Source organism: Protopterus annectens, chromosome 1.part2, assembly GCF_019279795.1.
Source record: "Protopterus annectens isolate FY-2018-M chromosome 1.part2, PAN1.0, whole genome shotgun sequence".
Classification (NCBI taxonomy): domain Eukaryota; kingdom Metazoa; phylum Chordata; order Ceratodontiformes; family Protopteridae; genus Protopterus; species Protopterus annectens.
This window is the reverse complement of record NC_056727.1, coordinates 501,077,264-501,102,579: the sequence shown is the minus strand read 5'-3', so window position 1 is coordinate 501,102,579 and position 25,316 is coordinate 501,077,264. Positions and strand designations below refer to the sequence as shown.

The following is a 25,316-nucleotide window of genomic DNA, read 5'->3' as shown; positions in this document are numbered from 1 at the left end:
TACGGTGGTGAATTTGTCATTTGAACCTTGCCTAAAAAAGGCACTATAGGGGTGGCAAGAGCCTTATTAGCCAGTATCCGGAATCCTAAGGGCGACAGATGCAGGCCATCTCTGGCAAAGCATTGTGGACTGTCGATCATGTCGTCCCAGGCAGACAAATACTGGATCCCCTTAGAATGACACCAGAAGCTTAGCCAATTGTTGAAGTCAATCATTTTGTCCTTGTACTGTGGTATCATTCTGGGTGATGGCAGGATGCTACTCAGGGTTAGGGTCATACCTGCCTAGGATACAAGATCGGAGAGCTCCTCCATGTCTCTTTTCATGTAGTCCAGGGAGGTACGTCTCAGGTCATTCACACCAACATGGACAATGACAGTGTCATATTTGTACTTATTGTGGAGTGACCTGAGTGCATGCGTTATGTGGCAGATTCCTGGCACCTGACAGGCAGCTGACAGTAACTTTCTCCTTGTTTAGTCGAGTGAGTGGAACATCAGTGTGCCTGACTATAGAGTCACCTATGACTAGAGTGTTGGGTATGTTGTTATGCCTTATGGGCTGTGGTTGAGTGGCACACTGAGTTTGTGGGCTATGTGTCATTTGGGATGTGTTGGGGGGTGGAGTTTGCTTGCATTTATGCTTTGGATGTCCCTGATGCTTGGGCAGGTTTTTATTGAGAGCCTCCACGAATGTAGGTGTGTGTTTTGTGTTTCTATGTGTGTGTTTTGGTGGTGTAGCTTTTGAGGGACTATGTGATGAGTGTGGTGCGGTGCAAGTGTTTACCTTCTCCTCTTGACTGTCTAGTCCAGTCTTGGGTGGAGACAGCTTTGCTTCCAGTTTGGCTATATAAGTGCATCTCTCACAGGTTGTAGTGTTGGGTGGTAGGAGGAGAGGGTTGTCTGTGTACATAAGGCAATTGCTGCATTGCCCCAAGATGCCCAGATTCATCAGGTAGACAGGAGAAATCACTGGGAGCTGACCCTTAGACATGCCTGGGTAAGTGCTTATTTATTAAGTACTAAAAACTGCTTTCCACTAGACAAGTGAGGAAAGTTGAGTGCTGTAGTAATTTGCAGCTTATGTAGTGCTTACAATGAGTTCTGAACAAGTGTTGAGTTAAAAAAAAAAAACAGATTTGAGTGCTGAAACTAGAAAACTGGCTAGTTATAAGAAAGAAAAAATAAGCTAGAAGGCTTCCCTCCAACACAGAAGGGCTTGGGGGCTCAGAAGCCTACAAACAGTCTATACCACTTAACAGGAAAGGCAGGAAACAAGTTTAATTTTTTTTTTCTGTTTCCCAGATGCCCTCTTTGTACACAGTAGGAGTGCCTGAAATCAGAATATGATCTCACTGCACTCAGTTGAGTGAGCAAATGAGATGGGCCCAGGAGTATCCAAACACAAATTTACAAGAGGGGCGGGCAGTTTCAAGGCCACTAAGATCAACACCAAAACAAAAACAGGGAGGGTGGGTGAGACAACTTAATGGGCTGTTAAATTACTATAGCACTTTCGTATTGTGCTATTGTTATCCTCAGGCTGGAAAACTGCTACCATTCTGTATGAAAATCTACTTTATCAACTTACTGGTACTTTAAAGTTAACTGAAACATGAAACGTTAACATTTTTGCCTATTGAAAGAATGCAAGTTACTTCAAGAAAAAAAAGCATGCACCAATTAAGCATACAGCAAGGAAGCCACTCGTATACAGTGCATACCAGTAGGAAATTTAAGACCACAACCTTTGCGAATTCAAGCTCTGAGAATCAACGTAGGTGGCAGAAAACCCTAATGGAATGATTTATTCTATCAATGACCATTCTCAAAATACCCAATTCTCATCTAAACTACAGCATTCTTTTATGAAATAGAACATTGTTAAAGAAATAGAGTTTGATGGGATACAGCTTTCATCAGTTTCAGTATATATGGAGCCAATTGCAGCTATATAATACTCTTTAGAAAATATTTAGGGAAATGTCTTACCTCAAGTTTCACAGGAGTGACTGAGACATAGCTGGATGTTCAAGGTAGTAAAAAGATTAAGCAGCAGCTGGATGCAACTGTGCTCAATGGAAACAAACCAACTTTGCATAGTGTTCTGACAGTTTCCCCCTTAGTTATATGAGGCACAGGCAAAGCTGTTATTGGAGCTAGGCCCTTTCCTGTGCTCCCTATGGTCAGTGCAAAATTCCCTTTTCATGGATTCAAAATAGTTTGCTTCTGCTGTCAATATCCAAAATTACTTTCAAACATGTAACTTCAGAAAAGTTCAAAGGATTTAACATAATAGGGGATTTTTCTTTTCGACTCTTTTTATGGTCTTCCTCATTAACGGTCTTATATTTTGATGATCCAGTTCTGTCAAAGGGCAACATTACTCCACATCATACTAAACAGTCCAATTTCTTTTTTAGCATGAAGTTTCTACAACACCAAATTTGCTGGACTTGATATTAGTAATACATATTGCAATGTTTACAGTCTACGCTAAAGTAACCTAAACACAAATCACACAGTGTAAAAGTTAAGAACTACTTGCCTACCACAGTATAATCTTCAAATAATACTCCAGGAGGAATATAGAGGCCGATAAGATATAAAAATCTTCAGGGAAGGAAAAAATGCAAAATTAAAAAAATAAGCAAGCTTAAAAGAAAACTCCACCTTCTCATACAATTTAACTCAACTCTTAGGATGCCTTGCCTTTGTCCCTATAATACAATTCCAGTACTGTGTAGGTACCTGAAACTTGCTTGTACTTCATAAAAATGTCATTTCCTCACTTTATGAAAGGGAGGTAAAGACCACCCACTTTTTTAAGCTCAACTTCTCACAAATTGCAGAGGAATTTGTCTACACCTGCATGACATAGCACAGACAGAGAAATGAGTCATCAAGAGCTCAGGCTACTGTAAACAAGACAGAGGTGTGAAAACTGTTTTCCATTGTCTTTATTGCAAAGGGGAAGACAACTTACACTGATTAACAGCTGCTTCCAATGTAACATTGCCTTTCATAGTAAAACAGAAGAATTAGATCAGTCAATGGGTTCAAAGGCAGTTGTCACCTCTTTTGACAAATTTACATATGCACAGTATTGAAATGCTAAGCTTTAAACTTGAAATGTTTATTATTTATACTACTATGCATATTAAGATGACTTGAATATAATATTAAAGATAACTGTGACATTTAGGGAAAAGTTAGAAAATATTTTTTCTTGCAATTTTTGTAAAGTATCAGCCCATTTACCAAAGTGTAGGGGAGGGGCAGTCAGTTCATTTTGGACTACAACTATATAATTCCTTAGTATACTGTAAAACAAGCTCAGAGAGAGACATAAATGAGGGTCATTCAAGAAATAAAAGTAGTCATGTTACAGACAGTATATAAGATGACAGTTACTGACACTAATCCCATTATATTTCAATGGAATGGGAATACATCACTACTTCCTTAAATCTAGCATGACTCATACAACACAGTTAAAATAGATGATGGGAAAGAGAAATCTTGTAGAAAAATAAGATCATGTTGATATGTCAAGCCCCATTGACAGCCATTTTGTAGAAATCATATGAAAGTTCTATAAGCAGTCAGAGTGATTTTGAGATGTTAAAATAACTGGGAAAATAGTGTGCGACAAATATATATATTATTTTTAGTTCAAAGGTGAAGTTTTCCTTTATGCAAAAATCTGAAAACCTGAGAAAAGTACTAAAAATAATGCTCCAAACACTGAAAACTCTGGAAAATAAGGTTACTAAATGCACTTGTTGAGCTTTAAAGAATGAGTGACCTGTGCATTGGCACCCTGATTGGAGCACAAATGTTCGCCAGCATGGTGTTAATCTACAGGTAATGCCCACTGAAAAATAAGTTTGCCGCTTCATGGCAGCATATTAAGGTGCCGTGGAGCTTGGACTGAAAGAAAGATAATGGTGGCCATTATTTTACACTCGCTAAGCAGCACTTTTGCTGTTTAGCAAATGTAACATTAAAAGAAATAAGGAAAAGTGCATGTGTAAGTGCATGCATGTTTATGTTTGTCTGCATGTGTGAGTGTATACATGCTTGTGTGTATAAAAGCAGAAGTGTGTGTGTGAGATAGCGATCGAACCGTAGCAGCAGCAGTGAAGAGATAGTACAGTTGTATACACTTACATAAATATAGATGTTAGAGTGTACTCACTTGTTGCAGTCATCACACTTGGGTTACCCGCTTGCAATAGCCCTCAGTCGGCCAGATTAACACAGTCTTGGGTCCTGCGTCCATTGCTGTCTCATCTTCCATGGCATCAGGTAGTCAGGGGTATAAAGCATGCAGCAGATGCCATTACATCAGTTTTTCTTGCCCCAGATGTCAGGTGCCCCATAATGGGAAGCAATTATATATACAAGGTTACACCTCCAACAAAAAAGCAAATACACCAAAAAGCTTTAAACATAGTAAACAAGAATAGAGGTATAGCCAACAGAAGTCAGGGGGCTAGAGGGAGGGTAACTAGGACTGCAACAGTGAATACACTCGAACATCTACATTTATGTTAAGTGTACACAGATGTACTATGTTCTTCGTGTTTCACTGTTGCAGTCATCACATTTGGGTAGATTCCCAAAGCTAAGGATGGGAGGAGGAAATTAGATAGCATTAGGACCAGCTATAAGGCCCTGCAAGACTGCAGTGGCAAAGCCAGCTCTGGATTTAGAGAAAATTGGCAAATGGTAATGCTTGGTGAAGGTATGTACAGAACTCCAAGTAGCACCTTCTAGGATGTCCCTACCAGGGAGGGACATCTCTGAGAAAGGCTGTAGAGGTAGAGGTAGATGCAGCCATGGTTGAATGTGGTCTAATCCCCTGGGGGTAGGTTTTCTATGGTGCTTATAGCAGAAATGAATGCAATGGCCTATCCATTTAGAAATGGTTTGCTTTGAAATGGCCTTCCCCTCTGTCCCTGCAGCAAATGCAACCAGCAGTTGTTCAGATTTCCTGAGAGGTTAAGTCCTATCCAAATAAAATCTAAGCTGTCTGTGCACATCTAAGGAGTGCAGTATTCACTCCCCTTTGTTCTGTGTTTTAGAAACGAAGGTTGGCAACTGAATGGACTGATTAAGGGCCACACTGGATACCACCTTGGGCACGAAGGAGGGATTGGTCCTGAGGGACACCCTGTCCGCATGAAAAATGATAAAAGGCTTCACTGCCATGAGGGGCTTGTAATTCAGACACCATTCTTGCTGAAGTGATGGCTAAAAGGAAGGCGGTTTTCCAAGAAAGGAATTTCAACTCTGCATTTGCAGCGGGCTCAAAAAGGAGTAGAGTGAGTTTTTCCAATACAAAGTTAAGGTCTCAGGCTGGAGTAGGGGCTCTCCTGGGTGGTCTTAAGTTTTTGGCCACTCTGAGGAACAGATTCAGCAGTGGATGAGAGAAGAGGGGTGGGTTCTGTGTTGTAAAGAGCTGAAATGGCTGAGGCATGAATTTTGATTGAGGGAAAGGCCCTTGTGCAGCATCTCAGTTAATTATTGAAGAATCTGAGGTAAATTGGGCACTGCTGTGCTCATCCCCCTGAGCTTGGTTCCAAGAACAGAATCTTTTCCATTTTTCAGCATAGTATTTTCTAGTACTAGGCCTCCTTGCCTCCAGAATGACATCCAACACTTGCTTACTGAGGGATGGTAATGGAGAGATTAGGTCATTAGCCAGGCTGCCAGGTTAAGGGTTTGAAGTTGTGGGTGCAGAATATGGCCCTCCTACTGGGATAGCAGGGCAGGGGTCTGAGGCAGGTGCCAACAGTGACGCACTGCGCAAAAGGGAGAACCAGTGTTGGCAGGACCAGTCTGGTGCAATCAGTATTGCCCTTAGTTTGTCCTGTTTGCTCTTTAGTAGTACCTTGGAGAGGAGAGGCAGAGGGGGAAACAAACTGATGGGTTTTCCCAGGTGAAGGACAGGGCATCCACTTTTTCATGCTTGTTTGTGGGGAGTCCTTGTGCAGAATTTTTCGAACAGGTCTGTATCTGGACTCCCCCCATTTGTTTCTCAACATGTTGAATATCTTTGGTTCCAGTTTTCACTCGTGTGAGTCCATGAGATTTCTGATTAGGTCGTCTGCCAGTGTATTTAGCTTTCCTGGCAGGAACAGAGCCTGTAGGTGCACTTGATAGCTCAAGGCTGTGTTCCACAGAGCCATGGCAAGTCTGCAGAGAGGGTATGAGTGGGTTCCCCACTGCTTGTTTATGTACCACGTAACAGTGGTGTTTGTCCCGTCTTTACCATTAATTGGCCTGGAAGGATGTGGTCCTTGAAAGCTGTCAGAGCATTCTATACAGCTAACATTTCTTTTTGATTGATGTGCAGGTGCATTTGACTTGGGTTCCATTTCCCCTGAATGCACTTCCCTGGCCAAGTGAGCCCCCCATGTCTGAGGAGTCTGTTGTTAGGGTTTGGGCGGTAGGGGTAGAGTGAATGGCAGTCGCTTGTTTTGGTGACAAACGTCTGCCCACCAAAGGAACTCTATCTGTAGACAAGGAATGATAGGAATCATTGCTTCAAGATCCTGAGAATGTTGACACCATAGGCTTTTTAGATACCATTGTAGTTTCCTAATATGCAGTCTTGCATATGGAATTAGTAGAATGCAGGAGGCCATGAACACCAGGGCTTGCAGTATTTTCCTTGCAGATAGCTGGGCCTTTGTGGCCAGTAGTTTGAAGTAGGCTGTCAACTGAACTTGTTTTTCTGGCGTGAGAAAAGCCATCTGGGAAGTTGTGTTCAAGCTTGCTCCCAGGAATACAATTTGTTGGCAGGGTACAAGATGTGATTTCTTTTTGTTTATAGTGTACCCCAGAGAAGTTAGCAATTTCTGTACAAACGCCAGATGAATCAATAGTATGTCCTGGCTTTCTGCATGAATTAGACAATAGTCCAGGTAAGGATATATTTGGATATTTCTTTGCCTGCAAAATGCAATGACTGGAGGTACGCTCTTTGTGAATACCTTGGGCGCAGTAGATAAGCCAAAGGGCAGTGCAGAAAGCTGATACTTCATGTAGCCTGCTTTGAAGTGTAGGTATCTTCTGCAGGATTCCCTTATTGGGATGTGCAGGTAGGCTTCCTTTAAATCCAGTGTTGCCAACCAGGCATCCTTGCCTAGCATAGGAAGCAGCTGGTGAAGAGTTAGCATCTTGAATTTTGGAATCACCAAAAATGTATTTAGGATATAGAGGTCCAGTATAGGACGCCAGGAGGGGTCTTTTCTGGGCACCAGGAAAAGTCTTGAGTAGAAACCTGGTCTCCTTTCCTCTTCTGGAACAGGTTGAATAGCCCTGATGCTTGAGAGAGAGAATTTGCTTTTCAGCCTCTGCCCACTGATTTGGGGGATAGACCTGACCAACCATTTGGGTTGGTAAGGAGTGAAAGGGGAATCTGTATCCTTGGGAAACTATAGTAAAAACCCATTGGTCCTGGGTAATGAGCTCCCAATTTTTTGCCTGCCGGGCAATCTTTCCCCCTAAGGGAACAGTCAGTTGTGCAAGGCTTGGAAGATTTAAAGTTAAGTCATTGAGACAATTTACCATAGGGGGGAGTCTTACCATTTCCTGCTTTGGAAGTGGGAGCCCCCCCCCCCACTGCTAAGCCCTGTGAGTACCTTGGGACTGAAGCCTGGGTGTTCTGCCGGTTCTGGGTTTGGACTGAGAAGGCCTGGAAAAGGCAGGAAAGGTCCAATTTTTAGAGGGCCAATGCCTACTAAATATGGGAGGCTGTACTTGTAGGAAATCTTTAACAGTCTGAATAGATTTAGCTTTTCCTCCATCTTTTTAATTACTACTTCTGCTTTGTTGCCAAACAGGCGGTCTTGGTTTAAGAGAGCATCCAGAAATTTAGCTTTAACATGATCTGGCAAAGACTGCTCCTTAAGCCAAGCATACCTTCTAAGTACAGACCCAGTGACAGCAGCCCTGCAAGATGCCACTAGTGAATCAAAATCACATTGCAAAGTATGTTTTCCAACTTGTTCAGCAGAATGCATTAAATCCTATAAATCTTTACTTTCAGCACAGTCAGGAATAAACATTATTTTCTGTTTAAGCAATCCAATAATATACTGCTTATACTTTAACATATGAAACTGGCAGTTTAAGGCCCTAATAGCCAAGGTTGCAGAAGTGTATACCTTCTTACCCCATCGATCCAGCGCCCTGGAATCTCTATCAGAGGGGGTAGGATTTTTGGCAGCAGTAGCCTTAATGCCCTTGGGTCCCTGTGAAATGGTCTCAGGATCCACAGTAGGATTTTTAAAGAGGAACTTGTGAGAGTCAAGAACCCTGTGATATCTATCAGGTTTTCTGGGAGCAGGAGGTAAAGAGTCAGGGGTCAAGCTAGATTCCGAAAAGGCATCAACAATGCCCAGTACAGGGGGGATAGCTAAAGGCCTGCATTGGGGCAGGAGTAAGAAATCCCTAAGACTCTTTTTAGAGTCAGAGTAATTCTGGCTTTCCCAGCAAAAATGCTCCCTAAGAGTATGCAAGGTTTCACCAAAAGAGAAATCCTCTGTAGGGGAAGCAGAGGGAATAGAGTCCTCAGCATCATAATCCTCATAGGTAGATAAGGGTAAGTCCTTGGTCATCAGAGGAAACAAATTTCAGAATCCTGATCAGAAGAATCATAAGCAAACTCAGTCCTAGGTCTCAGAGAGGGGAAGGGTGGCTTCCCCCGATTAAAGTAATAAGGTCTTCAGCCATTCTTATTTGTTTTATAGGCAGAGAGGCCTGACCATGCAGTCTGGGTGTCGGTTTTCTAGGCATGGATAGAGTTTTTGGCCTTGAAGAAGAAGATGGCGTCTGTTTAATATGCAAGTCAGTAGGCCTGAATACACCCTCAAAAGCCGGTGCCTGCACAGCGGGGCTCCAGACCATTCCAAGAAAGAGACATCTGCTGGTTCAACAGTTGAAGCATCTTGTGGCATACCGGACTCCGAATGGGTCTCAGTAGAGGACTGCGAATTTGAAGTAGCGGGTATCAGGGCCTGCGAAAGCACCTAATTGAGTACCGGCGAACTGGCGACTAGCTTAGGAGAAGCATCGTCGGCATCTTTGGACCTATGCGTCTGTCTCTGTCTATCTTTGCGTTTTTTTCAGAATGTCGGTAGTCGGGTGGCTTACCGAAGCCATATCTGGATAACTGAACCAAGTACCAAAATATTTAGAAGCGTAAATAAAGAGACGACGAATAGTTCGCTGCTTAAAACCAACAGCGAGGTACATCGTGGTCAGGTCCTAAGCAAGGAATGCCATACGAATGAAAATCTTTATGAGGCATTTGCTTTCCACAAGAAATACAATTATTAAACTTTTACTGACACTGATTTAGTGCAAGAAAAAGTTTCTACAACCGGGTACTTAGCTTAGTTGAAGACTTCGGTTCTGAAACTTGAAAATGAAAATTTCAGGAGTCGGCCGACCAGCACATGCCAACTGCTTCGGGCACGGCAAGAAAGACTGATGTAATGGCGTCGGCTGCATGCTTTATACTCCTGATTACCTGACGTCATCGAAGATGAGACAGCAACTGACACACGACCCAAGACTTTGATAATCAGGCCAACTGAGGGCTAATGCAAGCAGATAACCCAAATGTGATGACTAACAGTGAATACACTCGAACATCTACATTTATGTTAAGTGTACACAACTGTACTTTATTCCCCACGATCAGGATCTATATACGTTGATAGTTTATTAGGGAGCAAGAGGACAGACAAAACAAAAATAAATTTATTAGGTGAATTCATGGAGATGGTTTTAAAGAATAATTTCTTAAGCTTTGAGGGAGAAATTTTTCAGCAAAGAAAGGGAATTGCGAGGGGAGCTAGATGCGCTCCAGTGTTCGCAAATCTTGTACTATTGGCTTGTGAAACTTCTTTTGTCTTTTGATCTAAATATATGGAGAACATTTTGCTTTACAATTGCTTCATGCATGATATACTCATCTTATGGAAAGGTGATGACACCAAAATAGGGGAGTTTGACTATCTATAAATGGTAGAACTGCATTTTTTAGATTTACACAACTATCACAAAGACTAAATTCAGTTTTTGGATATCAGCTTGGCCAAATCATCCCAAGGTCTGTGCAGCAATGTTTTTATAAAAGATACATTTTCTAATTCATTGCTGCACTTTATTAGTTGTCACCCATTCCACCAAAGAAAAGGCATCATTAAAGGACAAGTGATGAGGATGTCTCGTTTGGTAAGCGATGATACAGTCTTCAGACAAGAAATGTTCAAACTGATAGGTATGTTTCTTGACAGGAGCTACTCCTTAAAGTTATTGTTAAAGGTTAGAAAGGAAATTATAGGAAGAAGGGAGACTGTATTTTGCCCTATTTTAAGAAATGGGAACATCACCAATTTGAGTGAGGGAGACAAAAAAAATTATGAAGATGCACTGAGATATAGTTCGTTAGCTCCCCATTTTATTTTATCCCTGAACTTTGGTTGGAATTTTTGTTTAAACCAAAATACGAAAGATATTTTGGGTAGTAAGCCTACAATTATTTACAGTAGGGGTAAGAACATTAAGAATTTGTTAGAGGCAAATGTAGAGGGAAACAAATTTAAAACATCCATGATGTCAAAATGTGGTCGCTGTAGATATTGTCGTTACATAAATGATAGCCCTTATGTACTTATCAGGGACTATAAGTTTACTATAGCATGCCCTGGGAAAAATAATTGTAACAGTACTAGGTTAGTTTATGTTGCCACGTGTACAGCCTGCAATGGGTTTTATGTAGGAAAGACTATTTGCAGACTGTGCGACAGAATTTCTGAACACATTAGGAGCATCAAGAACAAGGATGAACATAATGCACTCTATTTACATAGCAAAAAAATGTATGAATTTAATTTTTTTTTTTTTAGTTGATAGTGTGTCAAACAGGGAGAGAGGGGTGATGTAAAGACAGAGGTAGAGATGAGAGAACTCCGATGGCAACTGAGGCTTAAAGCTTTAAAGTTGCTAGGATTGAATGATAATACCTCCCTTAATGCCTGTTTTAAAACACAGGGCTAATGTGATCCAAGACCGTTTTCTTTTATGGGCTATTTTTATTTAGCTTTCAACCTTATATTGAAATGCATTATAAGTAAGAGATTTTAGAGCTGGCGATTGAACAAAATTGTTTTTATAGATTTATATACTTAATGTTTCAATGGTCAGTGATTGTTTTAACTAGAAAGGGATGTAAATCATTGGGTTTCCCATCTGATTGGTCTGAGGAGTTTGTAATGGGATATTTAAAAAGGTGGGTGTTGATTAACCAGATGACTTTGAAGAAGCCAGGTTGTTCTGGTCTAAGCGCTTAATTATTTGGTATCATAAATAAAGAAGAAAGTGTTTTGTCTGACCTTGGTGGTCCGGTATTTTTATTTTATTTTCTCAGTTTAGTGTTCCTTGTGGACCAGTTTGTGTTTTCTATGGGTTTTAGATGTTTTGGGTTTTAAATGTTCTGGTCTCAGTGTTATGTGTTTGAGTGTAACAAACAAAAAGAAAAGGACTTGGCGCTTTCACCCATAGACTTCACTAGGCATCATCAGAGTAAAGTATAATACCCAATTCATCATTTAAATACAAATGCATCACCACCCCATCTACATGATGTCCAATCAAATTATTCAATTAATTAATTTAAATACTAAAATAGTTGAAATTTAAAACAATTTATCACATACCAACAATGAAATAATCTAAAATATTATGCTAACATTAATATAAACATACATACATTATGTACCATAACAAACATAAAACTAATAAATTTGATTTAGATAAAATGTGATCTGTGTTTTAAAATGCTGGAAATAGAAATGTATTCATTAATGCCTGGAGGATTAGTGGCATCAAATCTGAACTGCCATAAACACTCTTTGGTTTCCAATAATATCTTACAGTCATTGGGAGGAACTTGATCAATTACAAAAAAAAAACATTTTTTGAAATTCAGACACTTTAGACTGTGTGTATAGAGAACTCACTGAATTTTTATTTTTAATGTCCCTCACGTGCTCTAAAATACATATCCTTAACTTGCGTATAGTCTTCCCTATGCAGTATGTGGGGCAGCTCATGCATGTGGCAACGTACACCACCATGTTTGTGTTAGTTACAAAAACCAGGGCATCTAATAGTTCTCCTGTAATTGTGAATAGTAATGTATGGTCCATCTTTAATGAACTTACATACACTACAAAAAATGCACTTGCTCATTTTAGACATCTTATGAATAATGGTGTCTACTTCATATACTAATAATTCTTTTAAGATGACACCTCTACTGTAAATAAACTGCAGAGATTCTCCCAATATCTCTCAACTCACTATTAAACACACTAGCCCAAGTTGCCTGTATAATAGTCTTAACCTTACTTACTGTGTCAATGCAGCTCTCATCACTCTCAACCATATTGTGATTGTTAGCCACTTCATGAGTGTTATTTAGGGGGTGTTATTAGTGCTCATTAGGGGGTATTGGTGAAAATGTTATGTTTGAAAAAGATCAAGTATTATGTGAGCAACTTTCTGAATTGGACACATTAAATGGTAGTTCATTACAAATGACCAATTTTATGCTGGACAATTTTATATGTGCAAATTAACTTTATCAAAACAATGCCAATTTATATATGTTAACAGCAAATGGAGAGAGTGATGAATTCTTAGTGCAAGAATGTAAGTGTAAACTTGTAAAGAATGGGTTTTTTCTATTTACAATTTCACTGCCTTGGAATTGACACATGATTATTTTTCACTTTTTAAAAAAGTGTTTTCATTTGTCCCCACGTTCTATCATGACATGGGTAGAATATTAATTTGAAATTATATACAAGACAATTAAATTTAAAAATATTATATGCTAACAACCCCAGTCCCCGCACTGACTTTTTTCTTTAAAAAGTAGTACATTTATTCCCCTGAATAATTGTGTGTTTATATTTGAACAGTTATGTATAAAAAAATATGAAGATGTTTAATAGCAGAGAAAGGGTTGATGGACAATTTGACTACGGGAGAAAGATTCTGTTTAAAATAATAACTTCCACTAATCAGTATCAGGTTATGAAACCAGATAAAGGGGGTGGGGTTGTGATTATGTCCAACACTGACTATACATGTAAGATGTTGGGGTTGTTAAATGTTTGTGAAAAATAGGAAAGGGTGTCTAGATATTAAGTATATAGAGCATATACTAAAATAGATTGGCAGTTACATGAATTTTTGATGGAGGAGATTATTACTAAGGAGGAATTCCAGTATTTGATGGTAGATACACCAAGTATACCATCCATCTTTGGCATCCCTAAAATCCATAAAAATATGAATGACCCACCATTTAGACCCATAGTTTCGGCTAGAGGATCCAAAACTGAAGCTATTGCATCTTTTGTTGACTTCAGCTGCAAAAACGTTTTGTGCAAGTTGCCACATATCCTTAGGGATTCTTGGCACTGTCTTGATATAATTAGACAAATAAATACCAGTGAAGAATTTTTAATGGTTACTGTGGATGTGGTTAATCTTTTTTCTATAATACCGCATAATACTGGACTGGAATTTTATGAAAACGGTTTGGCACGACATAGTGATTTGCACAATGTGAAGTGGGGAATATTGGTGGAACGCATGGAAATGGTCTTACTAAATAACTTTATGTTTGATGGAGAATATTTTAAACAGACTAGAGGCATAGCTATGGGTGCCAGATGTGCACCCATTTACACAAATCTAGTTTTAGCTGAATGGGAAACAGTTTGTTTTCACTTCGAGGTTTATGTCAAATATAGTGTTATATCTGCGCTTTTTAGATGACATCCTGATATTTTAGAAAGGGTCGCTGGATGAGGTTCAAAATTTTATTGAATAGATGGTACAACATTTTTAAAATTCACTAGTAATGTTTACGAGAATAAATGTGAATTTTCAGACATTTTATTGTACAAGGAAGATGGAGTAATAAATTCCAGTATCTATCGGAAAAAAACCTACTCTAATTCCTTTCTACATTTCAACAGTTGTCACCCTTATTTCCAGAAGAGAAATATTATGAAAGGACAGATGGTGAGACTGTCTAGGCTTGTTAGTGTGGATGAAAATTTCCACAATGAAATGGTTAAATTGATGGATATGATAAGTGAAAGAGGGTACCCACGTGAAATATTACTCAAAAGAAGTAATGAGGTTACAGAGAAAAGGAACTTTGTTTTCCAACCTATACTCAAAGGAGGTTTAACAAAAGTGTGACTTAGTAACACTAATGAAGTGGCTAACAACAATCACAATATGGTTGCGAGTGATGAGAGGTGCATTAGTACTCCCATATAATGACACAGTAGGTAAGGTTAAGACCATTATACAGGCAACTTGGGCTAGTGTGTTTGATAGCAAGTTAAGAGTGATATTGGGAGACTCTCCGGAGTTTATTTACAGTAGAGGTTTCAACTTAAAAGAATTATTAGAATATGAAGTAGACACTAGTATTCATAAGATGTCTAAAATGAGCAAGTGCGGTTTTTGTAGTGTATGCAAGTTCATTAACGATGGGACCATACGTTACTATCAAGAGGTACGCAAATACATGTAACATAAAACTAAGAAATTTTGCACAATACACGCAAAAACGTACAAGACAGGTAAGTGGAGTACTTAATCTAAATACAGAGGGAACAATTAACTACGTAAAGGAAGTTTTTATAAACTTATTTTAATATCCTTGAGAGTTTTGGAAACCATGTCTCACTGAAAAGCAGCAAACGAGATCCAGGGTAATTGGGGTTGGTACATTGTGGGCAAAGGAGAAGCTCAAGAGTTCTTGGTTGCCACGAGCTTTAGCAATGCCCGAGTCGGATCTGAGGGATCAGATCCAAACCCATCAGTTGAGAATAGTATGAAAATTGACATAACCAGATCAACTATTTTACAGACAGCCCATTCTCTAAGCACAGTAATGCCTTCCATGGTAAGTGTTACTGTGCAAATAACTCTCATCCCGGGATGTAGAGCCCCCTCCACATGTTGCATCAGGGCTCATATAGAATCATAGGAGATTACTAGGCTATTGACCCAGAGGTCATTTTAATCCTAGCTGTTTCATCCCAATGTAATACCATTGAAATGCTAATCAATACCCAAGATTGCATGTCCAGGAGTGTTGTGGGTGCTATCCCCAGTAAGAATTTATGGTACCCCATCCACTCATCCAGGTTCCTCTTGAAAAGTGTCATGCAGGTGCTCTCTTTCACATGAATTGGTCGCCTATTCCAAAGATGAGGCAGTCACTGGTAGATAAATCTGTCCCCTCCAGCATGTCCTATTTAGGTCGCAGGCCATATTTAGGTCCCTGGAACGGGTAGTCCTAGTCCCGTTTGTTTTACGGATATGCAGCAAGTTCATTAGGTCTGGGTCTTGGATTTTTCTGTAGGCTAGGCATAAGTCCCCCCCCCTAAGAAGTCTATACAATACGGAATATAGTGAAAGGGACTTTATTCAGTTTATGTAAGGCACATGCTGGAGCCCCTTGATAATCTTTGTTAGAAACCTCTGAGGTCTCTCTCATTGCAAGCACTTAGTACAGTACATTCCAAACAGGGCATTATATTAAATTATGGGAAGGATAAGTGCTGAGTATAGGGGAGTTGTAACTTCTTTTGCTCTCAAGGCGATGTCTTTACTAATACAGAGTGCTATGTAGAAAGCTTTCTTACTACAGTAGACACATGGTGGTTGAAGTTAAGGTCGCAGTCAACTTGTGATCCCATGGCCCTTACCACTTCATGGGTACTTAGGGTATTGTTGATTTGATACTGTGATGGGACACTGTGTCAAAGAGAATGATGATGCATTTCTTTGCATTCAGTTTGAGACCGTGACTAATGCACCAATTGTTGGTCTGTGTGAGACCGTCCTGGAGTATGCTGACATCATTTGGGGATTCAATGATTGCACCTAGTTTGCAGTTGTCTGTAAATTACACCCTGGCGGGTGTTATTTTACATTTGTCGACCAGGATAGTCTGACTGGGTACATTGTCCATTTTCAGCAGAGGTCCGGGGAGAAAAGCTCAAAACAACATACAGAAAACATAATACAGGAAAAAGCATACCATCAAGTAACACACACTTGTGTAGAAATCTGAGAACACTGGACCAACAGTCAACAAGGGACAAGATGAAATGAATAGGTTTAAGAAAGTCAGTTTCAAACAGGGCAACATTAAATGAATGACAGCACTTCATTGCTCACAAAACCAGCTCAATGCTGCCAAGTATGGCAAGAAATATCTAGCCAAGTAAAGCACCAATAAATTTAAAGGAAAATCTATAAGCATTAATTGTTTCAACATTAGTCCTTAAAATAAAATCATATTTCATCCAGACAATCCTGAGATATCAGTTCTTTGCTAACCCAATCAAATTCAGATATGAAAAGCAATTAAAATATTTACCTTCTTTACCATCTTTTACCCCTGAACCTTTCACAGTCTTCAAAGAATGCGTCTCATCTGCAGATCTTAAAAAAGGAAAGTAGTTTTACTACATAAGCATTTTTAATGAAAATGAATCACATTAACATGTTAGAAATCCTAATTATTCTACATTTGATTTATCTGTAAAGCTGTGTTAGATGCATATTTCAGTAAATGGCATCAATAAATCAAGCAACCCCTTAGACACCATCCTCACACAAGCACATGTTACATCACAATAACCAATCACTTATAAACTCCATCTACCACTGCAGGTAATCTCAAAGCAGAAAATGAATTCCCTCCATTCAACAATCAGAAGTAGCCTCAAACCTCTCTGCTCCCTTAAACTGTCCTCAAGTAGTTTAAAACAATTCCATCATCCCATCGTTTTGAAACACCTTTATTAAATCACTTATGACACAGGCTTGCATGTATATAAAAGTAATCAAACCGTATTAACAAGTTCTCGTTTACATTGTACATCACATATTGTTCTATACCATACAAAGCAACATTACATAAATTATTCAATCCCTGCCTTCTCTTAAATGGCATTCCCTCTCCAAAACATTTTTCTGCATGCATTCTTCCCACACTTTTCGTTTTTCCCCTATACAATGGACTCGGACCTTTTCTAAAGATTCCACTTCCTGATATTCACTACTTCAAGTATAGCCATTTTTTTCACTAGGGTTTCCATTTTCTAGTAACTGATTTTTTGACAGCCACTAGAATTCAGATCTTGTATTCCACCTAAAAATCATTTCCTTAGTGTCCTTAGTTACACTCATTTGCACATCCAGTATTTGTGAAAGTACTTTAAGAAATCTTTACCAACTCATTGCACTCAGATGACATATGCTCCCAGATACCTCTTTCTGCCCCACAACACCTCCATTTGCAATCTACCACAGGAAAAAAGTCTTGCGAGTCTGCTTGGGATACAGAAGTATCTATGCAAACACCAAGGCAAAATTCCCAAATCTTCTACATTTCGTTTCATATATGGGAGTCACACATACATATATCCACGCACTGTTTGTGAATTGCTTATCAAGTCTCTCTTCCCAATCTTTTCTGACCTCCTCTGATGGATTCTTATAGTTATTATGCAATATTTTATATGTCGTACTAATTATCCTTTAAAAGCAATTTCTGTTCTAGATTCAATTAAAAACTCAACCAGTGCAGGTCTTTCATTTTGGATTCCTCCATCCCTTTCTCTGTCTGTGCTTTGATATTGATCCCTGTTAGGGAATGCAACAACTAACCTGCAATCCAAATGTCTTCTTGGTCCATTAGCTTTTGCCTCTCAATGATCTGTTCTAATACTTTGGTTCCTTTCCAGGCTTAATCCATAAGTTACAGCATAGAAATCCACAAACACTTGAACAGTAAAAGCCACCCAGCAGCAAGGAGGACTCGTTCTCCAAAATTTATTCTTAGCGTTTTCGTCTCAGACAATGAGGAGACTTCATCAGATAAAAGTATACACTCAACTGAACTTTAAATACCCATGAAGCCAGGTGACATCAGTATCTCATTGCACATTCAGAGAGAAACATGCACAATTACTCTAAAATACATATAGTGAAATACATAAAAAATCTATTAAAAACAATTCAATTAGAAAAAAGAAAACCAAGTGTTGAATTTATCTATGTTCTGCTTTCAATTTTAAAATATATCCAACGGATACCATCTCATTCAACCCAGGCCAACCTACTGCTCTCAAACGTAAAATCGAGTACAACTCCCTTTGCTCAAGAAAAAGTTGCCATGGTCCACACCCCTGGGGTTAGGTTTAACTAATTCAATTACCAGAAACTTAAATTAATGCCCAGGGAAATCCAATAAGTGCTGAAATAGAGCATTGGTCTTTTTTCTTATTTCATAAATATGCTCATAAATACGATTTTTTTAATTTCCACTCAGTCTTTCAGACATATACTGGGCAGCATCGACACAATGCCCCATATGCTACTCCTAAGCGGTTACAATTGTACTTCCCTTTAACATTCAACTAGTAGCCATTAATATCAAAGTGTTCCCCAGTATTGATATCGGGACAAAAATTACACCTAAATTTGGACATTTGCCAAATTTTTTTGCCTTTAAAATTCTGTGGGCAAAGTGGCCTCTTAAGATTCTTCAGGTTATTACCCCTCTTGTATACAACCACTGGCTTAGAACCCATTTTGTTCCTTAACGCATGGACATCCAATTAGCACGGACCAATTTTTAAAAACATCCCTCACCTTTTTGAAGTCCACAGTAAATCACGTAATAAAGGCCAACCTAAAATTGACATCATCATTACTAACATCAGCATTTTGTTGTACAGTCAAATTACTTTCATGGACCACATGAGTATGCTCAGTAAAATTGTGAAAAATCATCAGTTTCCAAGTCCATTAAAATAGGAGCATAGACCCACCTCCTCCCCCACTTATCACTTCCATTTTAATCTCGCTCACAAATTCTTTAGGGTAGTCTCTAAGAAACACTGATTCCAGTAAGGCACATTAATTCATAAAATCATCAAATAACGATACCATCCTAGCAGCCCTGACTAACTGTCCTTTGACAACTGCTTTCTTTTGGGACAAGGGGTGTGAACTATCAAAAGGCAAGAATGAATTAGAGTATGTGGGCTTCCTGTAAATGGTAGAAACATATCTACCATTACCCACATCTTTTACCAAATTTACATCCAAATAACTAATACATTCCTCATGTAACACATGAAAATTTCAAAAACTCGGTAGTATTAATATATTCCAAGAATGATTCAACATCACTCCACTCACCCTTCCAAATGATGAACAAATCGTCCAGGTATCTCAAATAAGATACACAATTCTGGAAATGAGCATGTCCAAACAAAAACCTATGTTCCCATTCACACATAATATTGGCATATAGGGTGCCACATGCTGCCCCCATTGCTACACCTCTTTGTTGTAGAAATATTTGTTCATCAAAAAAGATGCAATTGTCAATACTAATTCCATCATTTCTACATATAAATTGATGTTATTTTGTAATAAGCCCTTCCTAAACAAATATTCTTCAAACCAATTCAAACACACATCATGGGATATAGATGAAAACAGATACATATGTTCCAGCCCCCACTTGCATATTCTCTGTGATCCTAACTGCAGTCATCCCCTATCGACAGAATAGCCCATCTCCATTCATGTGAGGTCTATATTATAAGCACAAAAACCCTAAACCACAAACGCTCACATGAGCGAAAATGACGGTAATCGAAGTTGCTATTGTGGAGGGCACAGCCCCCCCCCCCCCGCTAACTATATATTCCAACTCTGAGGTCGCACTACAGTGAAGAAAGGGCAAGTACCCCACTCCTCACTTAAACACGACACTGTAATCACACTTTCGATTCCCGGTATTTTCGATCATGTGAGCGTTCGTGGTTTAGGGTTTTCGTGCTTATAATATAGACCCTTCCTTTGCTGTCTTAATTCTTAGCATACTTTCTGCTACTTTATGAATACAATACTCTGCATGACTATTATCCTTGAGGATCTGTGTCCAAAATCCCAATCTTTCCTTATTTCTTGAATTACCTCCTTGCTTTATCATCCCTTTCTGCTTGCATTATGTTTAAGAGCCTTAACTGTGTAGCTCTAAAATATCCCTTCAAATCAGGTAATCCAACATCACTTTGTACTATTGGGAGGATCAACTTATCCCACTTAACTCTTGCCATCTTCCCGTACCAAACAAAATCCTTCAACTCTATTAACTAACCACAACTTCTCCGCTGATAAAAATATGCCTGATCTGTGTATAAAACTAAAGGAACTAAAATGAGGTTTACACAGATTTTATCTACAGCCAAAGGCAAGGGCTTCCAGTTTCTCAATTTTTGGATTATCTTTTGTTTAATCTTTCCCACATATCCATAATTGTTAATACAGAATTCTTTTTAATCCGTACTCCGAAATACTTCATTTTATCAAATCCCATAAATAAATGGGCATTGCTGAACCAATTCATGTGCGGGTACACAGTTTATAGCTATAGCCTTTGTTTTATCTTAATTTTATATCCCCACAAAAAAAAGAATTGTCTCAGAATGTTCCACAACAATGATATGTCCTTTCCTGGTTCCATCAGGTACAAAATATCTGCAAATAAAGCCAACTTTATTGAACACCATACCCATTATATCCTTGATTTTCTGAGTCCCTTATTTTCTTTGCCAATAGTTTTAAATATAATGCATAAGAAAGGGAAAGTCGACGCTACTGATTCCTCTGTATAGATTCATCTTATAAGAAAGGAGCCCTCCCACTTTGATTTTTGCCTCCGATCCCCCATATATCATCCTAATTAACCTTATTTTATCAGGAAATGCGAATGCTACTATTGCCCTATTCAATCTTAACCTACTCTGCTGCATCAAGTCCTACAAAAAATGGTATTTTCTGACATTCTGCTTCCCTCTGGATCATCACTGTCCTATCAATGCTGTCAAATGTTTGCCTCTCCTCCACAAAAACTACACTAACCCATATAAATCAGTTTGGCATAATCTTTGCCAGTCTCTCTAGTCATTACATCCACACACTTTAGAATCATGGTTTAACACTGAAATGAGCCTATATGAAGTTGGAACAGTTGGGTCTTTACAGTCTTTAGGCATTACAGCCACCACATCTTTTTCCCCAAGGTATTAATGCCTCAACTCCTTTTAAATTTGTAAACAAAACCTTCAGATCTTGATCACTTTCTTCACTCCTAGCTTCCAAACTTCTATTCCTAAAGACGTTTTTGCAGATTGGTTACACATCATTTTTATTTCATCTCCTCCACTCAGCTGTTATTGTTGAGCCTAGTCTTCCATAAATATTTCAATTTGCGATTTTTCTTGACTTCCCCACTTTTCTGCTTTATACCAGTTTACATAAACCTTCAGAAATATCTCCAATACCTCTACAGAATCTCTTGTTATAGCCTCCCTAAGTTTGGCAACAAACCCTTCCACTTTCTGTTGCCCAAGAAATTGTGTCAAAATGTTTTGAGCTCTTGAGTTATCAAAATACAGCTGCATAAGAGCTTCTTCTTTCGGCTGCTCCCATTAGGGGTCACACCACAGCAGATCAACTGTTTCCATTTCTTCCTGTCCTCTGCATCTTGCACTGTCACACCAACCACTTGCATGCCCTCTCTCACCACATCAATAAACCTTATCGTAAGCTTTCCTCTTTTCCTGTTACCTGGCAGCTTCATCCTTAGCATCTTTTTGCCAATATACTCTGCATCCCTCCTCAGCACATGTCCAAACCAACGTAATCGCGCCTCTCTGGCTTTGTCTCCAAACCTTCCAACCTGGGCTGACCCTCTAATATACTTATTCCTAATCCTGTCCATCCTCGTCACACCCAGTGCAAATCTTAACATCTTCAGCTCTGCCACATCAAGCTCTGACTCCTGCCTTTTTGTCAATGCCACTGTCTCCAACCCATATAACATAGCTGGTCTCACTACCCTCTTGTAGACCTTCCCTTTCACTCTTACTGGTACTCGTCTGTCACAAATCAGCTGCATAACAGCAACCTTTCTAAACTCACACACCTTATTCGGTTACGTCCTTATTTTCTTTTTACCACTCTGTCAGAAAAATATGTATTTATGTGTATATGCTTAATGCTAATTAGAAACTAAATAAGTTAACACGTTTTTCATTCTATTTTATATGCACTGTTTTTATATACAGTTGAGTTTCATATGAGACTAGAAAGATGCTTTTTGAAACTGCAGCGTGCTTTCTGAAACTTGCAAGATGCCCTCTGACCTAGTAATTGCTAGCACAGCAATATTATTGTTTATGGCTTTTGGAAATGTACTTGAGAAGCAGGTGATTATCTGCTAGGTCAGGAGAAAATGAATGAACAATGCTGTAAATGTAATGATTTTAAACAATCAGCTCTGTTCGAAGTATGAGAATATGTGCAGCTGCAAAGGTTTAGAGATAACAAAGGACTATTAGAGAAATGAACTACTTGCTTTGTGCTCGAATTAGCCATAGTACCTTGAATGGTAACATTGCATATATCTAACCGGTGGTAGCCAAGGCCACGTTGTTTTCCTTAGGAAGTTTCTCACAAAAATTGATAAATCAGCAGAATATTGTAAAAACAATTATTACTAAATGATGATGACAGAACTTGTGATTCACTACGTCAGCTTGGTAGGCAATGTCTTATTAGAAAGTGTATAAAAATGTTGGCATTTCCTGTTTCTAGTTAGACAAACTCTGTATTAGCACATTTTTGTCTCCTTGCTGCAAGATTAAAGTGCCTTAACCTGAACCTACCATGTTTTGATAATTTTTAAAGTATATTTTTCCTTTGACAGTTTGGTCCTTCGGACCGGAAAGTACCTCTCACTCTAGGCACAGGTCAGAATTGGGCCCGGTGGCATGTACCCGTACGGAGAAGTGGCCACATCGGCTCTTCTGTTTTGAAAGACCTCCGACTGAATTGTCGTTCGAAAGAGGCCAGCCACTGTTTCTGATCTGGGATTGGAGGACGAGTCAACGTTCCGGTGGACCAACTCACGGAGGGTCAGGTAAGGAGGAATTTACCTTTTTTCTGTTTTAGATCAGGGACTTGTTACAGTACTGTTTTGTCAGGGAGATTTGCATGTGCAGATCAAGGACAAAAAGATTGCTGTCTTGTCATAGATCAGGGAAACAGAATAGGTAGGCAGTTATTCTAGATAAACTGTGAAAAGGTGTAAAATCGTGGTACCACGTGATAAGAAGGGTTACGTAACAATTTCTAACTTAGCTAAGGCAACACGGGAAATCAGTGCACGAAAAGTTCCCGAGACCCGCCCCTAACCCAAGACGCGAAATATATGCAATTACAGCGTGCCGATAATGTTAAGTATTATACAAAATGGGTTGATAAATACAAATTTGATGGTAATTTAGATAAATCTTCACTTATTAAACTTGTTAGACAACTTAAGACAGAAGCGAAAGGTCAGCTAAAAAAGCAATGACCATTAGGAGTCCCTCAAGCGCACAGGTGGCTTGAGGAAGCAAACCGCAGGGAACAAAAGATTAAAAATTCAAAAGCAATGTTCTTAGATAAAGAAGATAATAACTTGGTAATAGCAACAGCCCCTCCTCCGCCCCCTCCGCTTCCCTTACCGGAATATGAAGCGAGTGGACAAGCTGATCCACCTCCGCTATATCCAGCTGTTCCTGCAAAATCAAAACTGCTTGTCAGGGATCCTATCGAGACCAGGTCTCGAACACGCAACATGAGAGGGGATATTGAACTATATGAAATAAATAGAAATTCACAAGCTATGAGTGAGGAAGAGATATGTCCACTCATAGAAGTACCAAATCCACAGGCAGGACAGGATCCGACTCTTCTAGTATATAGACCATGGACACTGGAAGACATCCGGAAAGCCACAGAGGGAATTCCCCATCCAAAAGTTAATTTTAGAAAATTTTTAGAAGACTTACAGGGCATGAGGTTAAGTTACCATTTGAATGGAGAAGAAGTAGAAAAAGTAGTTAGACAAATTGTAGGTCCAGATTGGCACATGATCAGTGGCAACTGGAATCCCGATGATGCAGAGCTTAGACCACTCCCACATAGTAACGCAGAACTGGACAACAGAGTGCAAGGTCTGACGGACTGAATCTCTGAGAAATGGAGGCCTAGGGGTGAGTGGACTTGCATTAATCAATGCATACAACAAGAAGGTGAAACTGTTGATAGATATTATGCCAGATTATTAGAATGTTTTAATAACCATTGTGGAATGCAGGTACCTGAAGATCAAACAGATAATTCCCCATATCAGCAACAGCTAAAGAATGCAGTTTTAAAAAGCAGTATTGCGCCCATTAGCAGCTTTATTACAAAGCACATGGTAGATCGAACAAGTAGATTACAGTCATTACTTGAATATGCAAGACATGCCGAAAGGCATTTTAATAGCAAAAAAAAAAGAAAACTCAAGTATTTGCAGTAGAAGACGGATCAGATGTCTTTGTAGTACAAACTGGGAAGAAGGGTAAGAAAAATACCCAGGGAAACTATCTGATAAACGATCAGAGGACTTTGAAGAGCGAAAGAAAAGGGGTGAATGCTTCAAATGCGGGAAGAAGGGACATTTGGCAAGGGATTGCAGGCTAAATAAAAAGGTAACCACGGAAGATAAGGAGGGTGAGGAATGACTATATGATAGTCAGGAATTACTGGATAGGAATAAACAAGAAAAGACAAATGCAAATGTGATACAAGGGGTAGAGGATGTGATAGAAGAAATAGAGGATGTACATGAATTCATAGATAATGAAGAAAATGAAATTTTGGACTTAGCATTATTGAGCTTAGAGCTCTACTTAGCAGAGACAAAACCGGAAGTTACACTTCTGGTACAGGGGAGGGAAGTCAAATTCCTGTGTGACTCAGGGGCTTCATGGACCCTGATACATCCTTCCAAATTACCAGAGAATTCAGAATCACTGGACTACATATTAGTGAAAGCGGCTAATGGAAAGCTGTATCGGGAGCCACTCTCCCATAACATAGCGATAACTGACCCTGTTTCAGGGATGACCCAGAAAAGCAAAATTGTTGTTTCTGCAAAATGCCCAGTGAATCTCTTGGGCAGAGACTTAATGCAGATATTTGGCATAGCCGTAGTTCCAACTATGCAGGGTATGGAAGCAGAGCGACAAATGGATACTTTTGTAGTGCAACCGGAGGGTGAAATAT

General features: G+C 39.2%; 1 protein-coding gene across 2 annotated transcripts in view; it reads right to left on the bottom strand.

Moving 5' to 3' along the window:
- BUB1 (BUB1 mitotic checkpoint serine/threonine kinase) overlaps positions 1 to 25,316 on the bottom strand; it is a 2,040,509-nt gene that overhangs the window by 1,351,207 nt on the left and 663,986 nt on the right. For both annotated transcript variants that reach the window (XM_044057238.1, XM_044057245.1), the window contains exon 7: positions 16,507 to 16,571. In XM_044057238.1, coding sequence (XP_043913173.1) covers positions 16,507 to 16,571 — 65 coding nt within the window. The remainder of the gene's footprint in view (positions 1 to 16,506; positions 16,572 to 25,316) is intronic.